The sequence below is a fragment of the Mustela nivalis genome, assembly GCF_964662115.1.
Source record: "Mustela nivalis genome assembly, chromosome: 4".
Taxonomy (NCBI): domain Eukaryota; kingdom Metazoa; phylum Chordata; class Mammalia; order Carnivora; family Mustelidae; genus Mustela; species Mustela nivalis.
This window is the reverse complement of record NC_139023.1, coordinates 25,877,359-25,896,827: the sequence shown is the minus strand read 5'-3', so window position 1 is coordinate 25,896,827 and position 19,469 is coordinate 25,877,359. Positions and strand designations below refer to the sequence as shown.

Sequence of the window (19,469 nt, the reverse complement as noted above, 5' to 3'; positions counted from 1 at the left end):
GTAAGTCAGCACTGGACCCTCGGGGGACGGGATGGCCCCCAAGGCGTTAGATGGCTTTATTTATCACAATAAATACACCAGGAAAACTCCTGTTTTCTGCACTCCCTTAAAATCTAAGGAGAGAAGTTTTCTGAAAAGTTCTCACTATTGGGCGCCCGGGTGGCTCAGTGGGTTAAGCGGTTGCCTTCGGCTCAGGTCATGGTCTCAGGGTCCTGGGATCGAGTCCCGCATCGGGCTCTCTGCTCAGCAGGGGGCCTGCTTCCTCCTCTCTCTCTGCCTACTTGTGATGTCTCTCTGTCAAATAAATAAATAAAATCTTAAAAAAAAAAAAAAAAGTTCTCAGGATCCTCATTAGCTCTGGGGGGGAAGAGAACAGGACTAGGGTTATTACTGGTTGTGGCAAGATCCCAGCCACCTCACCTCCCTTCTCCAAACCCTCCATCATCTGCTTTTGTGTTTATTTATTTATTTTTATTTTTTTTTTTAAATTCTATTTATTTATTTGAAAGACGGAGATCACAAGTAGGCAGAGAGGCAGGCAGAGAGAGAGAGAGAGGGAAGCAGGCTTCCTGCGGAGCAGGGAGCCCGATGCGGGGCTCGATCCCAGGACCCTGAGATCATGACCCGAGCCAAAGGCAGCGGCCCAAACCACTGAGCCACCCAGGTGCCCCTGCTTTTGTGTTTAAAGATCCCCTCAAAAGAGAGACGGAGTCTCTTCATGTTTCTCAAGCAGGGACGGTCGACAGCGCTGGTAACACCGGGTTATCTGTTGGTGAGATTCTGTTTCTGGTAACCGGGGTAAAATAAATAATAGTGGTCTGGAGGGGAGCTTGACGGGATTCTTTGTTGTTGGGAAAAACTGCGACGGTCGGGGCCTGATGTAAGCAAAGCCATTCCCATCGGCCCGACCCGAGCACCTCCAGGCCGCTGGGCCCGGCGCTTGCGGGAAGCGGGCCCGAGGAGGAGACTTTGCAAAGGCAGGAGTCGGTCGCTGCGCCATCTCTACAGCTCCGTCCGCGGAGTTTATACCGAGTGGCCGTGAGGTCCTTGGCGGAGGGTGTGCATTTCCGCCGGCTTGTTTTGACTCTGGCCAGCCAGCGTTCAGGTGGAAAACTCTCCGAGCCAGGCCCCAGAGAGGAAACCAGTGCTGCTCCTCGGCTCCGCCTGTCACACCACCTCCAGGCAGCCCGAATGCCTTCAGCCTACTTGCATGTGGTGGCCGTGGGTGTCCGTCTCGGGAGGCCCGTCTCAGAAGCCACGCGTGCTGCTCCGTGGAAGGGCCTATTTAGCCAGAGCAATTCCATCTTGGATTAAACAGTCATTTTGTTGTTTATACAGTAAAACTTAAACTGACCCTGCCCCCACCCTCCCTGCCCCAGGGGACTTACTTAAAAGCAAGCCCGGGAAACCAGTCCCAGGTAACAGAGCCCAAATACAAGGGTGGGTCAGACTAGGTGGAAACATCCGATCAGTGGGGACACGTACTGTCTTCCTAGCTACCAAGGAGTGTGGGTGCCTTTCGGGCGCCAATTCTGACCAAGGTGATAGGCTGGTTCAAATATCTACTATAGGGCAAATTGTAATTCAATTGGTCACTTATGCATGACCTAGCACGACTGTGCAGCTTTCACTGTGTTACAATCTCATTGGCCACCTGTGCATGGCCAGGCCCAACCACATGGCCTTTGCCCTTAAAAGCTAGTCTGTAAGGCAGAGGGTCGTCGCCTCTTTGCAAGAGATGGCTCTGGCGGTCAGTTTGATTCTTGATGTTTGGTGCAAAATAAAGCTTTGCTTGACCTTTGCTTTGTATCAGTCTCGCTCCTTTAATCACGGACCCATTAGTGGGGGACTTTTCACTCGGCAGTCAGCGTTTCTGGTGGAGGAATTTCTCGTAGGGACATGAGGCCCTGCGGGAGCAGTCATCAGACGGTTACTACCGAGCATGGTGATTCTCACGTGCCCTTGGCCCGCTTGCCCTTACGTGCCATGTTCTTGCCCTTACGCGTCCTCACAGCAGCCCGGTGAGGCAGGCCCTGTGACTGTCCCATTTCACGGTCCCCTGAGACCAGGGAAGCGTGCTGTGGGGTCGAAGAGCCCTGGCTGCGAACGCAGGGCCGCTGGCTCGGCCTCCGGGCTCTACTGTCTTGGAAGTCTGGGGGACCGAGGAGTTACCCCTTCTCTATCTTCTCCTCTCCTTGTGGTCCCTGGAAATGCCTCTAGATTTTCTCTTCATTTGACATTATTCTCCTGTGGAGCCTTGACCATTTTGTGAGGTGACTTGCTTGGCATCCTGGTCAGACCCCACAGCCCTTGGCATCACGCGCCAGCTGCTGTGTCAGGGACGGTGGCCGTCTATGTCTCGTGACGTAAGTGCCTTGTGGGAGCGAGTCGTGCTTTCCAGATGGAGCCACTGAGGCTCGAGGAGCCCCACACTGGGTTTGAGCGCGTTCACACCTTCGAAGGAGCTCAGGAGCGTGATCCGATCCTCAGCCCCTCCTGTTCCTGGGCCCTGAGCCTGAGAAGGAGGCAACCCCAGACAGGGTTTCAGAGGCCCCGTCAAGGGGCCAACATGCCACCTCCCGAGTCCCTTCTTTTTCCCCATCTGTTGAAGGCCCTTTGTAGGATTTATACCACGTTTCCATTATGCTCCTGCTTTTTTTTTTTTTTAATTTATTTATTTGACAGAGAGAGAGCACAAGTAGGCAGAGAGGCAGGCAGAGAGAGAGGAGGAAGCAGGCTCCCTGCTGAGCAGAGAGCCCGATGTGGGACTCGATCCCAGGACCCTGAGATCATGACCTGAGCCGAAGGCAGAGGCTTAACCCACTGAGCCACCCAGGCGCCCCATGCTCCTGATTTTAATTCAAGAGCAGGGCTCTGTCCCACGTCTCCTACCTTCTTACTCAAAACGAACTTGAGTCACCATGAACCTTCGCTTGTGTCCGGCGCCTTCTGCCCCTTGGTTGCCCGCCCAGCTCAGTTCCTCCCAGCAGCAGAGATGGAAGAAGGCGGTTGTAAGCCCGACTCGTGGCCTTTCCCCCCAGCACACAGAGACTGCCTTCGGGGGCCCAGCCACGGCTAGATGACAACATTTACAGTCAGGGACTTCCTTCCTGGGTAATTCCGGATTAGAAGCTTTGTGGTGTTCTTTTCTAAGACAAAATTAACTTGTAAAAAAATACATGAAAGTTGCAAAAGTGTGACCCATGTACAGGTTTGCTGCGGAGAACATTCTGACGATGCTCGATTGAGAGCGGGACTCTCCTCTTCTGAGCCTTCCCGCTTGTACTCGTTGTCACAAGTGTCCTTGTTACTACTTGGTAACAGCTTGGTTTTTAGGTGCCTTTGCATACAGACGTGTGGCGTAAGACATTCCCTCGAGGGACGCCTGGGTGGCTCAGTTGGTTAAGAAACTGCCTTCAGCTCAGGTCATGATCCTGAAGTCTCAGGATCAAGTCCCGCATCAGGCTCCTAGCTCTGGGGAGTCTGCTTCTCACCTCTCATGCTCTCTCTCGCTGTCTCTCTCTCGAATAAATAAATAAAAATCTTAAAAAAAAAAAAAAAAAGACTTCACCTTCAGTAGATACTCACACAGCCCAGAGGACCTGCAGAAGTCCGAGCTGCTCTGTCTGCGAGAGCCCCAGAGTCAGGGACATGTCTGGTTCCCTCACCCTCACCGGCCTGGCCAGAACCCAGCAGAGTGCCCGGAACGTGTCCCTCAATACGTGGAAATGAAAGAATGCACACACTGACACAGTAACAGCGTATTCTTCTTCTTTTTTTTTAATTTTTAGAAAATATAATTAAATCTCTGCTTTAATTAGCATTTCTTTCAGGCTATCGCCATTTTCTCCCTGACTCAGATTCAAACTTCTAGATCAGGGGAATGAAAGAAACATGGGGTTTCTATTATCAGTGCCACTGGTGGGAACATACCTGGACAAAAGAAGAAGAACGGAAGAAGGAGGAGGAGGGGGAAGAGGAGAAGAAGAAGGACTTTGGTGTCTATAAAACCTACTTTGATTGCATCTCAGAATGATTTTGAACTTCACAGTTTTTTCATTAAAATAACATTATTTTATCCGAAAACTAAAATCCGAGACACATGAGAGTTTTAATTTACATTCTACTTCCCCCACCTGTTTAATCCACTCTAGAACGGTTTTTCAGGTTTCTCTTGTCATTACACACATCTTTCAGAGACGCTAGTAATTTCCATGAACCGTACACCTACAAATGTGTGGGTACCAAGCAGTTCATTTTTGCCAGAGTTCTTAAATAATTTCACTAGTTGGGTCTAGGTTTTTCTGCTAGGACCAGAAGGAAAAGTGAGACAAACCGAAAAGAGAGCTCTCTATTTCGATAGAAACAGTAACTCATAAAAGTCCCAGGGGTTGACTCCCTGGACCAGATGCCTTAAGGGGGGCCTTCCTTTGGGAGGGGAGGAAAGCTTTTATGGGCAGAAGCAGCCCTCCAGTCAACCTCTCTCACTACTGTTGCACGTAGACTGGGGACCCTGCCGCGTGAGCTCCAGGGGACAATGCCGCCCTTTGTAATGACAGGCCCAGTTAGGAGGCAGGCAGGCTCCCAGCAGGGTCCTAGCTGCTAACCCCTCCCTTCCTTGCCTTTTCAGCAAGCTCTCAGGTCCGATTTGCAACGTTCCCTCCCCAGTTACATAATCTTAAGGGAAACCAAACTTTCTTCACACTCATAATTCTAAAGCACGTCTAATTTCTCGAGCCACTGCAGATCAAATAGCTTGTAAGCTACCAACACTTGCCAACAGGCGTTTACGTAGAATTCAGGAGTTTGTAGCGTGAATCGGGAAGATCACAAACAGAGGGTTAAGCAGAAATGGGAATTATGTCGAATGAAGCCAACTGAGAGACAGTGAGATACCTTCAGAAAAATGAATAAAAATACAATTTTTTTTTAAAGACCCATTTGCAGTTCAAGTCAAGCACTTTGCTACATGGTTCTCAAGACGTCTGGGCCAGAGTTAGCAAGAGATCGTGGGGTCTGGAGGTGTGTCTTGAACGGCGGCGGGCAGCAGGACAGGTGTTTCCACCTTGGGCAGGTGTCCTCTTAGCAGCCGCTCAGAAGCCAAGGTCTGGATGCAGCCGGTCGGTGGCAAACAACAGCTCAGGAATGTTGAGTGGCTTCAGGAGTCGCGTGGACAGCACGATGACCTACCAGCAGGAGGGGACAAGCACACCACAGACAATTAGGGAAGCCAGTCCCAGGTTATGGGAGGACGAGAAATAAAACACAGTGTGTTTCTCCGGCGGAAGGGCATGGAGGGGGGCACTGGGGAGAAAAGGCAGAGGGTGGCAGCTTGGATGCCGCTGGGTCCCTGGGTCCTGGGTAGAAGGGAGGGTACACAGGCGGGGAAGGCTGGTCTGTGGGACAGCGGGGCTCGGCTTCCCGAACCGTCAGCTGGCACTGGGAATGGCCGTGCCCAGCCGCCACATGGGTGCAGAGCTGAAACCAATCATACCGAAGCTTTGATCCAGTCATTCGACCTCGCTAGAGAGAAGGTTTCTCTCTTCTCCAGGGAGCCTTTGCTCCTTCGGGGAGCCAAGAGAAGGCACACCAAAGGGGTGCATGGCATTGTGGGTGACGGTGGTGATGACTGTGCCAGTTTCCTAGGACCCAGAGCTAGGCGGCTTAAATAAGAGAAATTTATTATCTTAGAGTTCTGAATGCCACCAGCCCAAGATCAAGGTGTTGGCCTGGTTGTGAGGGAAAATCAGTTTCATGCTTTCCGTTTCCTTGTGTCTCTGCATGACTGTCTCTCTGTCCAAATGTCCCCTTTTTATAAGGACACAGTCATATCAGATTAGAGGTCACCCTAACGACCTCATCTGAGTTCGATTGTCTAGAAAGACCTATTTCCAATAAGGTCAGATTCACAGGCACTAGGAATTCAGACTTGAGCATCTTTTGGGAGGGGGGCACAAGTCAACCTCTAACAATGATGGGCTCAGGATGGTATAGGCTAACATTTATCGGTTCCTGTGATGTGCCACGCACTGAAGATGATCTCACTTAAATTCCATGTAATCGTCATCACAACCGTATGAAATGGGCACATTTATTATCTCTGTTTTGCAGACAAGGAAAATCAAGTACAGAAAGATTAAATAATGTGTCCAGGGACACGCAGGAGACTCTAGCATCCAAGTGCCTATCCCGTCACTTTGGTCATGTCAAGGGGTCTGGGCAAGGCTGTTTTACTCCTCTAGTCCACAGAGACCTTTGGGCCTCTCTGGCCTGTCACTGTGGTGACCCTTCCTGCTTCCTTTGATCTGGACCCTTCCTCTGGGGTAGATTTCTCTTTGTAGCAGTGGAACAACTCCCTCCTCAGATCTGTGATGTGCTGGGTAAGAGCTGGGGGCTGGTGAGGTTTTGCACAGGCGGCTGGGTGAGGAGCGGACTCTGGGAATGGAGAAGGAGGTCCTAGAGCCGGAACTCCACAGCCCAGCACCCAAGCAGAGGGTGCTGGCTTCACCTAGCCGCACTGCCCAGGACTTGCTTGCTGACACTGCACACTTCCCTGTCTCCTCCTTCTGTCCCCCCCCCCCCCCACCACCCCCACCGCGACATTGTTCCAGGTGCACCCAAGCCAATGATGTAACCAGCTCCCAGCTCACGGGTCAGAAACAAGAGTCCACACTCCACTGCGGAGGACAGACAGATGGGGCCGGAGATGAGGGGGGAAAGAGAGAAGAAAGCATTTTAGAATTTTCTTCTTCTTGTTAAAGAAGTGAGGGCTATTAAAAAGTTTCCTGTTTCAAACAAAAATCAGCCCTTGCAAGCAGCTATTTTATGGTTTCTTGAAAGAGAACGATCTAAAACAATATATGCCTAATGTCAGCCAAGTTGTATTTTTGGCAGGAAAAGAAACACTGCAATCTGCGCTTGCAGTTGTCCTTGGGCGCCAGGGGATGAGAGCTGGAGGGCATCAAGTCAATGCTAGCATCCCCTAACGCTAGAGGCATAGAGACCATTTGAACACGTGGCTCCGCAGAGGGTCTCCCTCGCCAAGCCTAACGGTCGGCTAAGAATGGGGGCGCCCAGGCCAGCACTCTCGTCGGAGCCCTGCAGAGCCCAGCTCCACTGCAGACTGGCTGCGTGCCCCCGGGAAAGCCACATCCCTTGGAGCCGTTGTCTGCGTGTCCTAGAAGAAGACCAATAGCCTGAGCTGGTAGCCTTGTGGCGAGGAGTACATAAAGTTGAGTGTGTCCAGCACAGGAGGCACTCAGCCGTTGTGAGCTGCTATTTTATCGTGGTTTTGTGATCGGGTCACAGGTCTCCTTTTGAATGGGATAAAAGCTAAGAACTTTCTAGAAAAATACATGTCTGCTCACACACACGAGATTCTGAAGATAGTTGTAGATGAGGTTTGTGTTCAACTAGGAATCATAGGCCACCAGGTAAGAAACCCTCATTCAGATGTTTTTTAAAAATGTGTGCAGGGAAACAGAAGTCCATCGCACACTCTCCAGAAGTTGACTCTTGGGAGGCAGGAGAGGCCCCTCTCGGCCCTCATGTGACTTGCCGGCCCCCGTCACCACTGCTGGCCCTTGTGCTCCTTCCTGAGTCAAAATGGCAGATTCCCCTCTGGCTGAGGCAAGGGCAAGCATAAGGGTGGGCAGGAGCCTCCCAGGATGTGTAAGTCTTGTTGGAAGGACTGAGGAACTTGGAGAGAAAATACTGTCGACTCAGCTGATGACGACACTTCTAGAGCAGCGAAAACCCAGGAGAAAGAATCCATCCCTCAGACGGTGTGCTCGGCTGCCAGCCATGGCTGAAGGACACAGTGGCTTCCATGAGCTCCCCTGAGCTCGATCCAAAGACTGGGCCCCTCAGATATGAACAGGCAGGTATCAAGTATGAGGGCTGAACCAGGGGGTGACCAGGACATGCGTGGGGAGGGCTGAAAAGAAACCGATGGGAAACCAGGGGAGTGTGTGGAGGGAGCTAGGGGCTCTGAGGAGGCCAGAAAGCTGAGACCAAGGACTGTTGCCCATTGGTGCGGCGGGTAAGAGCACAGACTTAGAAGTCAGACCCTAGCTGGGCCTCACTGTCCTCATCTGTAAAGTGGGAATAATGCTCTCCACCTGCCGTGATTTATACGAAGGTTGCACGTGAACATGTATATAAAATATTTAGCGCAGCTGACAGGCTCTCGAGGGGCAGAAAGGGGTACCTATATGATGGTCTTCATTATTGTCCCCACCTTGACTCTTTCCGGCCCCTCTTGTGCTCCCTCTGTCTGGCTCACCGCAGGCCCTGGGGCCAGTGCAGGGAAGGTAGAGTGGCCTGAGCATCTTCCCCAAGTATAAATCTAACTGTATTAGACTATATTACTTATCAGCTTAAAATCCTGACTGCCTCCTCACCCCCCTTTGGTAAACCCAACCCTCCAGAGAGAACATTCTAGAGCTTCAGAATCTGATGGCTGTTCGGCACTCCATACCCCACCCCCTCACCACCGTACCCCCTTCACCAGCAGTTGGCACCCTCTGGTCTCCCTCAACTATCTGCAGTTTCACGGGTAGAACTTTGTGTGGATGCTTCTTTACACAGAACATGAGTCCCCCTACTCTTTGCCTGAAGACCTCCTGGTCCTTCAACAATCTGCTCAGGTATCACCACCTCCAGGAAGCCTTCCAAGACCACCCTTCCCAAAGATGGAGTGTGTTCCCATGGCTGTTGGTATCACACTCTACTCCTTGCTGCCTTCCCTGAGTCTTTCCACTGTTTCTTAGAGCCCAGTGCCTGAAATACAGAGGGTCCTCGGTATCGTGAGTCCGCGAATGATGAAATGAGTGAACAAAGATGAAATGAGTGAACACAGAACAAGGAAGGAGGCAGTGAGTTTAGCAATGGTCAGCAGGGAGTTTCTCACACCGGGAGGCTCTAATGAAAGATAGCTCAAATAGGTCTGGGAAAACTATTTCAAATCAGTTCAACGATTTGTCTAAATTTCCTCCTGGGAAGCACAAGGAGGGCTAAGGCTTCATTTACGCTGTTAGAGATGAGGGTCCTTGAGAATTTCCCCATCTTACGCATCTTTTCGTCTTCAGACTCATCTGAGCATTTGCAGAGGTTTTCAGCCCACCCAACCAAGGCCTTTCTTCATTGTTTGATAAATATTGTTCTAAATACTCTAAAAAACTAGCCAAATGGGGGACAAAAACGTGGTCAAAAATGAGAAAGGAAATGTTTAAAAGAGTCTGAGATTGGCCTGTTAGATCTAAGATGATTTTACAGTCACCAAATGGGCAGTGGCAGGCACATTTAGCATGAGCGAATTCCTTCTAGAAAACTGGCTCTTGTCCAGGCAGCCGAGGGCACTGATGAAGACTTCCGTCGGTGAGGCACAGCTCCCCAGGGCTCCCCAGGGCTCCCCACGGCTCCCCAGGGCTCCCCAGAGCCTCTCGTGTCAGCAGGCCCGGGGGCTCGTGCAGGCTCGTGCAGGCTCGTGCAGGCTCGTGCAGGCTCGGCCCGGGACAGGCTCCGACAGCGGCCAGCCCCTGGCGTTCTCCCCACGCCCGGTCGCCGCGGGCCGTCCCTGTAATCTGCAGGTGCCAGCATCTTGCTGTTCTATTTCTGCCGAACTTGGAGGAAGCAGGGCAGTCCAGGATCTCGATTCCGGATCCATCTGATTTCTAACATTGTGAACTGAAAGCAGCCGGGGATAAAAATGGGTTTTCTCCTTTTTTCTTGTAAACTTGCGAGATTCTTCCCAGTAAAAGTAGCTATTTACAGGCACCGAGAGGCACACTCCTCCCCTTGGTGACCTGCTTTGGGAGCACGGAGCGTGTTCAAGGCACTGCCTACCCCTGCTTTCACACGTGTGTTAAATGTAGAAGGTTTGGGTCATTAGGCCGTGGGATAGTGGATTAATTCATTACAGGGACGTGACCAAGTTTTCTGGAAAACTCATCGCGAACTGTCTGACTTGCTTTCTTTCACACTGCCGCCGCGGTCAGGGGACTGTGCTGCCGGGGTTCCTGAAGAACCGTCAGTGGGACATTTGGGATCATTGCCTCACCTTTGTCCCTTTGGGGGGTTGTGTAGTAAGAAGTCACTCGAGGTGCAAGAAGAAGCAAACCTCACACTGTCCTCACGTAGGAGAGCAGGACAGCACGAGATGAGATTCTAGGAACGTGTGTACCGCCGTCCAGTACCTGGATCTGCGTTTTCTCTGGTGTTTCGGGTTCTGATGATAAGGTTCTAAGCTAATTCAGGCAACAAAGATAAGTTTAAAACCTCCTTGATGTTTTCCTCAGAGTAAGAAACTTCCAAATAAAATAAATCGAGGGGTGCCTGGGTGGCTTCGTGGGCTAAGTGTCCGACTCTCAATTTCTGCTCAGGCCGTGATCTCAGGGTTGTGAGACTGAGCCCTACGTTGGGCTCTGCACTCACTGTGGAATCTGCTTGAGATTCTCTTCGTCTACCTCTCCCTCTGCCCCTCCCCAGCTCACTCTTTCTCTCTCAAGTAAATAAATACATGTAAAAAGAAAAAAGAATAAAATAAATCCGGAATGAAAACAGAAAATAAGGAAATCACTGGCCTCCTCTCCCTGGGCCTTTCAATCAATTTTAGAATAACCTGGAGCCAGGTTTTAGAGCCAGGATTTAAATATCCCGAGCCCCAAGCAAAACCGTGTGTATGAGCATATTCTTGGTCTACTTTGTTTTTTGTTTGTTTGTTTGTTTTAAGATTTTATTTATTTATTTACAGATAGAGATCACAAGTAGGCAGAGAGGCAGGCAGAGAGAGAGAGGGGGAAGCAGGCTCCCTCTTGAGCAGAGAGCCCGATGCGGGGCTCGATCCCAGGACCCTGAGATCATGCCCTGAGCGGAAGGCAGAGGCTTTAACCCACTGAGCCCCCCAGGCGCCCCTACTTTGTTTTCTCTATTACATTCTCACTACATATACAGCTCCAGAAACGTAGAGCTGCTAGAAACTGTGGGTGGGAACATGTGCCCGCCATGAAGAGCAGTGGACGGCAGGCCAACTTGTCCACGGTGCTTTCCTCTGTTTCCTGAGCGAGCCTGTCCCTGTGTCCTCTGGGAGGGTCCCTCCCTGCTGCTCTCCTCCCACAATCTCGGGCTTCTGCGGGCCTCTTGGCCCCCATCCAGCCGCAGAGTTCAGCCTGCAGTGCCTTCTGGGCATGGGGCCCCACAACAGGCAGCAAGGGAGATGGGGGCGGGTGCCAGGCACATGCACTCCAGAAGCTTCCTGCCTCACGGTTGGGGCTGCTTGGGTACAGTGGGGGGAGCCGTCTCTTCGATCCCTTTTTTTGTACTTGGGACAGAGGCCCATCTCCAGCTGCCCCCTTTTTCTCATGGGCACCTTGACCACAACCGGGGGCAGAATGTGGAGGAAACACACCCTTTTAGAGTGCGACAGCAGTCCTACGACACTAGCAGGTGTGGATGTGGTTTCTGGAGTCCATGTTTCATGCCACCCTTGTCACCTTCTGTGGAAGAGAATTCATTTCTGGATGGGCCTTAAGTGGGTTCTATGAGTTTCCTTTGAAGAGCAGGTCCCTGAATGCTTTTCAAATTCTTCTCCATGAGGGGCCTGTGCCATCTGAGGGAACGCCTCCCTCCACTTATTCCCACCACGGCCCTGTCAGTGTTCCTGGCACCCTTTCCTCTGGCTGGAGTTCTTGTGCTTAACAGCAGTCATTCACTATTAGAATGTAAGTTCCACGAAAGCAGGCACGAGTCTGGCTCGCTCACTACCCTATCCTTAGCATAAGAACGGCGCTTGGCACAGAGTAGATATTCAACGAATATTCACTGAATAATCAGCAAATCCCATGTAGTAGATGTGATGGTAGCTCCTGCACTTGGGTCCCCAAAGCACTCATGTAGATATAGAGAAGGTGTGGATTCACAGGAATTGATACAGAAGTCAGGCTCGTTTTAGTTGCCCATAATGTCAAGAATGAATCAATAGGTTGGTGAATTCTCCAGAAGAGCTACTTTTATCTTGTGCTATAATAAATAAGCAAAGTTTCTGATGTTCAGTATTCAGCATTTAATGAACAACCATGACACCCAGCAATCCTGACTCTATTTGAAGGGCTGGGTGGGTCTTTTTTTTTTCTTTTTTAATTTATTTTTAGAGAGGTAAGGGAGGGGCAGAGGGAGAGGGAGAGTCTGAAGCCGACTCCGAGCTCTTTACAGAGTCTGACGCAGGGCTTGATCTCACAACCCTGAGATCAGGACCTGAGCAGAAAGCAAGAATCAACCGCTTAACCAACCGCACCACCCAGGCCTCCAGAACTGCTGGGAATAAAATAATAAAAAAGCCTGAAGTCCTGAGCTTGGAGAGGAGCAGGCAGAAAAGATCCAAAAGCAGGCATTTGACTCTTGGGAGGCAGTAGAGGCTCCTCTCTCCTGTCCTTGTGACCTGCTGGCCCCCGCCACCACCGCTGGCCCCTGTGCTCCTTCCTGAGTCAAAATGGCAGATTCCTCCTTGGTTGAGGTGAGGGCAAGCATATGGGCAAGCGGGAGCCCCTCAGGATGTATAAGGCTTGTTGGCAGGACTGAGGAACTTAGAGACAAAAGGCTATAGACTCCATTGATGTCAACACTCCTAGAGCTGTGAAAAACGAGCCGGAAGAATCCCTCAGATGGTGTCCTGGGCCTTGTTGGCTGTGGGGGAGATGGGGAGGAGCGGGCTCCAACCGCCTCTGCGCTGACCAGTCCACACTGAACCGTGGTTCTCCGTTCCAGCTGAGCATGAGAGGGACAGACAGAGCAGGGCTGAGGACAGCCACCACCCCCGTCACTCTCAGATATGCGTCATGGGACTTAAAAGCCTGGGTTTGGAGAGGAGCAGACCCAGGGAAGAACATGCGGCTGAGGGACAGGCCTGATTTGCCTGTAAATTTTTTGGGGCCTGGGAGCTGGAACCAGCGCTAATGGGCAAGGCTCTAAGGAGGCAGATTTGGACTTATCTAGGGGACAGAGTCCTAACAGTAAGGCCCTCTAAGACCCAGGTAGGCTGCAGGGGGAGGGGTCAAGCCCCCATCACTGGGGGTGTTCCCACGTAGACAGGCTAGTCAAGACAGAATACGAGTGTTTGCACACACACGCCCGCTGTTCATATCGACGGTCACATCCTAGTCAGCTTCTTGGTTGAGGGGTTGCTGGGTACACAGACTCAGTAGAACCTCTGCCTTTCGGTCAGGTCCCCTGTGTTCTCCAGAGACGTCGAAGTCTGAACCGACAATGGCACCAGGAAGCCCGCCATTTTGCGGACAGCTAGAGCAGCAAGGCCGCCATTTCCACTGCACGTTTAAAGGCAGGCAGATGCTCCATCCCAGGTTTGGGCCCAGGGAGCTGCGGACCAAGGGCAGTGTGAACGGGCTAAGGTCTGAGGAAGGGAGCCCACCTCCGCAGGCATCACTCCAGCGAACATCCGGGTCATCCCCTCCTTTCAGGACCTTGAAGATGAAGGGCGCTATGGTCGGAAACGCCTCCCAGGTTCTTCCCTGCTGCCTCTGGGTCCTGCTGGGGCCATTAGCTCCTTGGGGGAACTTCTTGCACCACGGACACACGGCAATCACAGCGGCTCCTTCAGCCCTGAATTCTCTGAGCAGCTCCCTCTGCGGATGACCGAGCCCAGGGCCGGCTCGTAGCAAAGCCTCTGCAGACTCTGGGTCTGGATTGTCCAACTCGGTTTTGAAAATGGCTTCCTTTTATCCTTCTAGAGCGGGTGGCACAACGCAGCACTGTTCTTGGAGCGCTGAGAATTTGGTTCCCCTCGTTAGGGGTTGGGAGAAATGTGCTTTCTGATTGAAAAAAAAAATGTCTTGCTCAAAAAGGCAACTGCTTGCTAAACAGATCCTTGACATGGCTGAAAGGGTGTTAGATGAGGCAGAATTGACCGCTTGGTCAGAAATTTCACCAGCTGTGGTCAAGGCAGGTGGAAGTAAGAGCAGAAACGGTCACAGCCGATGACTGGTCATTCCCTCGTTCAAGGACTTGCTGCAGCTGCCGAGACGCTCAGGTCCATTCCTCGGCTAGGTGTCTGGAGACCACAGGACCCGGGCCTTCTCTGCCTCACGCGCGGTCTGGCCGGCTCTGTAGCCAATCAGGCCCGCAGACCAGGCTTCCGGAGCTTCTGCCATGTGCTCAGGCTTGGGGAGCCCCAGCCTTTGCCCTTATGGAATCTCCGTCTGCTCGAGGAGACCGGGCAGCAAACAGGAAGCAGGTGGGCACACAGTCCAGGGTGGCACGGCCAAGGGCGGAGTCTGGATTCCGGCAGTGATGTGGCCGAAATGGAGACAGAGGCCCGCTGGGGTGGCCAATCAGACGTGCAAAGTCATGGGTACAGGTGAGAGCCAGAGCACCAGTGCCCCCAGTGCCATGTCTGGGCCGGACTCCCCTCTGCTGGCCATGCAGCTCTGGGGGACAGTCCCCTGCGTGAGCCCGCGTTTCCTCCCAACACACGGCCCCTGCATCCTTTTGCTTTCTTCATGCTACGGAAAGCCTCCCGGCTGCCTGCAAAAGCTGATGATAAGCTCCCAGCGGCAAGTCTCAAATGGGGGGTGGGAGGCAAGAGTTGGACTCCCTGTCTCACAGCGGGACAATTCGGAGGCATGTCTTCCAGACTCCTCGGGCCCCCAGAGGACAGAGCCTTGGCTGCCTACAATAAGGCACTCTGTTCTGGCTTTTCTCTCTCTATGGTCTGTCTTCTCGGATTCCCTCACTTCTGCTTCTTGGGATCATCTCCCACTTTAAACCACCTGCTCTCATGTGCTTGTCACATGGCCTATTTGGGGGGGGGGGGGCCCAGGCAGGCAAGGACTTCAAGTCTTACTGAGTTACAGGCTCTGTGCCCCCAGCCAGATTAGAACTTCTAGAGGCAGGGGCTCTCCTTCTCTCGGAGTCCCTCCCCTTGGGTTCCTGTTGCCCAGGGCCAGTAGCTAAAACCCTCCGGCAGAGCAGGGAGCTGACCGCCCAGAAATGGCTGATGCGAAGGGCAGCCACCATTTATGGAGAGCTATGGGACAGGCGCGGTATTAAGTACCTTCCCTCCCCTTATCTGATCTAAGACTCACAGCTACCCTAGCCCTGTTCCCTCCATGAGAACATGGAAGGCTTTGCTCTCCCAGATCAGCGGGCCAGTGAGTGACAGAGGCAGGATTCAAAGACAGACCTCCATCACCAAGAGGTAGGCCACTTCCAGGGAGAATGAGCGGGCACAGCCAGGAGGTGAGAGAGGAGAGAGACTACATCTGTCACTGCATTGACGACGCGCCTTGAGTAACAACTCTTGAGTAACTAAAAGCAAGAGAAGAAATGCCCTTCAGGAATCGGGACTGGGGACAAGAGCAGCTTCGCCCCTGAAGCCCAGAGGCAGGCGTGGACTGTAAGGGACAGCTCCTCCCTGTGTCCCCAGCAGGAGGACAGCTGGCCCGGGGGCAGCTGGAGGGGGAATGTGACAGGGCAGGAGTGGGTGGGGGAAGGCGGGATGGAGCCTGGGGAGAGGCGCTGAGAAGCTGAAAGAAGGGCCCTTGGCCATCCCCCCCCCCCCCCCCCCCCCCGCTCGTGCCTCAGGACGCTCCTTCACCGTTCGCAGAGGCCTCCATACCTGGGTTCCTGGCTTCAGGGACGGCACGAGGTCTTTGATCATCTTGGCTTCTGAGACTGTGACCCCGCCCACGACGAAGAGGATCAGGAGAGGGTGGTCACTGGGATGAGGCCGACTCACCTGCAAAACAGACCCCCATGGGCTCCAGTGGCTGGTGTTGGGGCAGAGTGCCGCACAGCGGGGCGCCTTCTCCCTTGTCCCTCCATGGGGACCCCAGGGCTGTCGCCCCCAGTGCAGGTGATATACACGACCCTTAGAAAGATGGTGATTCATTAAGGATAGGATGTGTTAGTGGGTTTTAAACCCACTGACCAGGAAAACCCATACCACATCACCTTATTGTACCTTTTGAATATTTTATTGAAGGAAAAGTTAAGGTATTGCAGTTATTAAATAGGAAGAGAAGACTGAGGGCAACTTATTAACTCCCTCCTTTGTAGCCTTCAGGTCTGAGCACAAACATGCCCCTTACTCATTACAGAGCTCTGCTGATTTCCGTCAAAGCTTGCCACAGCCTGTGGTTATCAGATTTGTTCCTTTGGTTTCTTTCCTTATCGGCCGTCTCCTCTTCTAGAACTGGGGATCTGGCTCACTGCTGAATTCTCTCTCAGCTTATTTAGTGCCATCTCTGGCAGCTAGCAGGTGCTCAGTAAACATCTGTGGAATGGACGGATGGTCAGAGCCCTGGGGAGCTGGCACTGGAGAGGTAAAGAGACGCATGAGCCAACCACCCGCCCCGGGAGCTTCTTGTCTAGCGCAGACCTCACACTCTTACCTTCTGCAAGACAACCTTAGCTGAGCGCCTGCCCTTTGAGGATGGCCCACTGGATGTCGTGCAGAATCATCTGATGCCTCATGCTTTCTCCAATAAGGCAAAGTCTTACACACCAGAAGGAAAATGACCCACAGAACCCCTCAGGAAATGCAAAATGACCACACGTAGTGGGGGAGTGGGGGGCAGGGCCAGGACAGAGCCATGGCTTGTCACGGCAGGAAGCGTGATGCCAGTTCCCCTCATAGCTGCCTCAGCCCAGGCTTTTTTTTTTTTTTTCCTTATTATTTTATTTATTTATTTGACAGAGATCACAAGTAGGCAGAGAGGCAGGTAGAGACAGAGAGAGGAGGAAGCAGGCTCTCAGCTGAGCAGAGAGCCCAATGTGGGGCTCAATCCCAGGACCCTGATATCATGACCTGAGCCGAAGGCAGAGGCTTTAACCCTCTGAGCCACCCAGGCGCCCCTCAGGCCAGTCTTTGACTTCGCAAAGGAAGGGTCCACAAAGGCGGGGAATGGTCCACATTTGCACCGAAGATTGACAGTACGCCTTCCTATTTAATAACTGCAATACCTTAACTTTTCCTTCAATAGCCCTCATTCACGCTAACTCCCAAACGGCCTTCCCATCAGGTAGTCCCCGAGCAGGAGCAGGCTGGGCAGCAGACCCAGAGGGTCCCTTGCTCCTGCCCCTGCCCCTGCTCCAACTCCTTTCTCAACTGGGTTCTTCCGGCTTCCTTGCCTGAATATACCCACTTCTCAACATCTTATTTTAAAAATGCTTAAAAAGGGAATACATTCAGTGTTTCCATTACATAAGTCACTCTTTGGCTTCTGGAGAAGAAACTCAAAATGGAAAAAAGGAAGAGAGAGAAGGAAAGAGACAGGGAGAGAGACAGGAAAGAGAGAGAAAGAGAGAGGGGAGAGAGAGAGAGATCTAACCTCTTCCAAAGCAGGTGGTGGTGAATACTGGAGACTCTGATCTGCAGGAAAGACTGACTCCTCTCCCCTGCCCCCGGCTTCTTGCCCTGTAGCTCTTCTTTCCCTGGATTGCATTTGTTGGCTCCTTTCTTCCAAGTCATGTACTACATCCCGAGGACCATCCTGCTTGTGTCCCACTACTCCCCTGAAGTCCCAGTGGCCACCATGTGTAGGAGTCAAGGGACACTACTTTGTCTTCACTGAACGGGTCATTTCTGTGACAACTGTCCCAGTTGATGACGCCCTGCTTGGCTACTCTAACAGACTCCCTGTTGGTGGTTCCTTCTACCTTTTCTGGTCCTTTCTTCTCAAATTTCTCCACAGGTTCCTTTCCTTGGTCTGCCCCTTTAAATGTCCATGGTACTTTGGGCTCCATCTTTGGCCCGTGACTCTCCTCACTCAATACGTCATCCCCGAAGGAGCTCACCTACTCATTCGCCTTCAACAGGCTTTTACATCCTTCCCAAATCTATGTCCTCCGCTTGAACGCCGCCACTGAGTTCCTGTGGACATGCCCACCTGGGTGTCTCCCAGGACCCCCAAACTCAACAGGCTCCACAACTGATGTCCGACCTTGCCAAGTCTCTTCCTCATGTTGGCTTTCTTTCTTTCTTTTTCTTTTTTTAAGATTTTATTTATTTATTTGACAGACAGAGATCACAAGTAGGCAGAGAGGCAGGCAGAGAGAGAGGGGGAAGCAGGCTCCCTGCTGAGCAGAGAGCCCGATGTGGGACTCGATCCCAGGACCCTGAGATCATGACCTGAGTCGAAGGCAGCGGCTTAACCCACGGAGCCACCCAGGCGCCCCTCATGTTGACTTCCTAACAGCATCACTGTCAGCACATGCCCCTGAGCCAGACACCTGACAATCACCAGGGACTTGACTCTTTCATTTCCCAGATCAAGCCTCTTCATTGTAGCCTCAAATCTGTGGCTCTCTCCTGGACTTCCACTGCCCTATTCCCGTCAGGCTCTCACCCTCTCTTCCCTGGATCCCTGCCACGGCCTTCTGGATCATCTCCTCGAGCCGCTCTGGCCGTTCCCCCATCTGTTCTCCTTCCTGCCCGAGGAAGTTTTCTAAAATGCAAACCTTTACGGCTGACCCTAGGGAGCAGTCTACTAAACATTTGCATTATCTTAGTCAATCCTCAAAATAGCTTTTGGGGGCAGATACAATCATGGCTGCATTTCTCAGGTGGGGGTTGTAAGTTTACACCAAGTAACTCCATTGCACTTCGAGGGGCCGCACGTCAGAGGCCACGCTCTGAAACGCCCCTCGGCTCCATCGCGTGTTTGCTCTCTGCACGAGTCTTTGAGGCTGAAGTTCGAGCTCCCTCATTCAGCACGTAGGGTCCTTTCAGTGTCGCTTTCCTTTGTGTCTTTATTTCCATCTTCCACGCATGCAGTTTGCTGGAACCCTTCACGAGAATTTGAGCCACACCCGACTGCACGGTGTGTGGGGTTTTTTGGATATTTTGGTAAACACAAGATGCCTGATTGAACATTTGCACTGAAAATTGCATTTATCACAGTGTCCGGTTTGATTTGCTTCCACAAAATAAACAAAGCCATCCAGACACGGAAAGCTGGTTCCCTACAGTCCCTCTTGTGCCCCACTCTCCTGTCACAACCTCACCAAGGCTAACTACCGCCTTGACTTCTGAAAGTCGACATTGTACTTTGCTTTCTCCACTTGTCTCTAAGCCCTGGAAACTCTCCATGGCAGCAGGGAAGATCTGGGGCCCCCAGGCATTGGCTGGGACCATACCGGTATGCTTTGGTCTCTGTCCGTGCCCCTACGTTATTCGGTATTTAAAGATCCCCCCTTCTCTTCTGTACCTCCTTCTCTTTTACTCTTTGAAAAGCATCCTCTCCTCTGAGAAAACCATCTCCTCTTTGAAAAGCACCCTCTCCCTGTCTCTCGACTCCTGCCCCATGACCTGAATCCGACCGCACCCCTCCTGGCCTTGTCAAGTTGGACTGCAACTTGACAAGACCGCAAGCTCCTGGAGGGGAAGGATGGATCGTATTTCTCTTGGGATTTGGGGATTTCGGGCTTGGAGCATAGACCCTGCTCGTGGTAAACTT

General features: G+C 52.2%; 1 protein-coding gene across 1 annotated transcript in view; it reads right to left on the bottom strand.

The window, feature by feature from the left end:
- Positions 1 to 3,764: 3,764 nt before the first annotated feature.
- Positions 3,765 to 19,469, bottom strand: part of SCFD2 (sec1 family domain containing 2) — a 439,667-nt gene continuing 423,962 nt past the window's right edge. Inside the window, exons 8-9 of the mRNA XM_082728303.1 lie at positions 15,629 to 15,748; positions 3,765 to 5,186 (exon numbers count right to left, since the gene is read on the bottom strand). Coding sequence (XP_082584429.1) covers positions 5,094 to 5,186; positions 15,629 to 15,748 — 213 coding nt within the window. The 3' untranslated portion in view covers positions 3,765 to 5,093. The remainder of the gene's footprint in view (positions 5,187 to 15,628; positions 15,749 to 19,469) is intronic.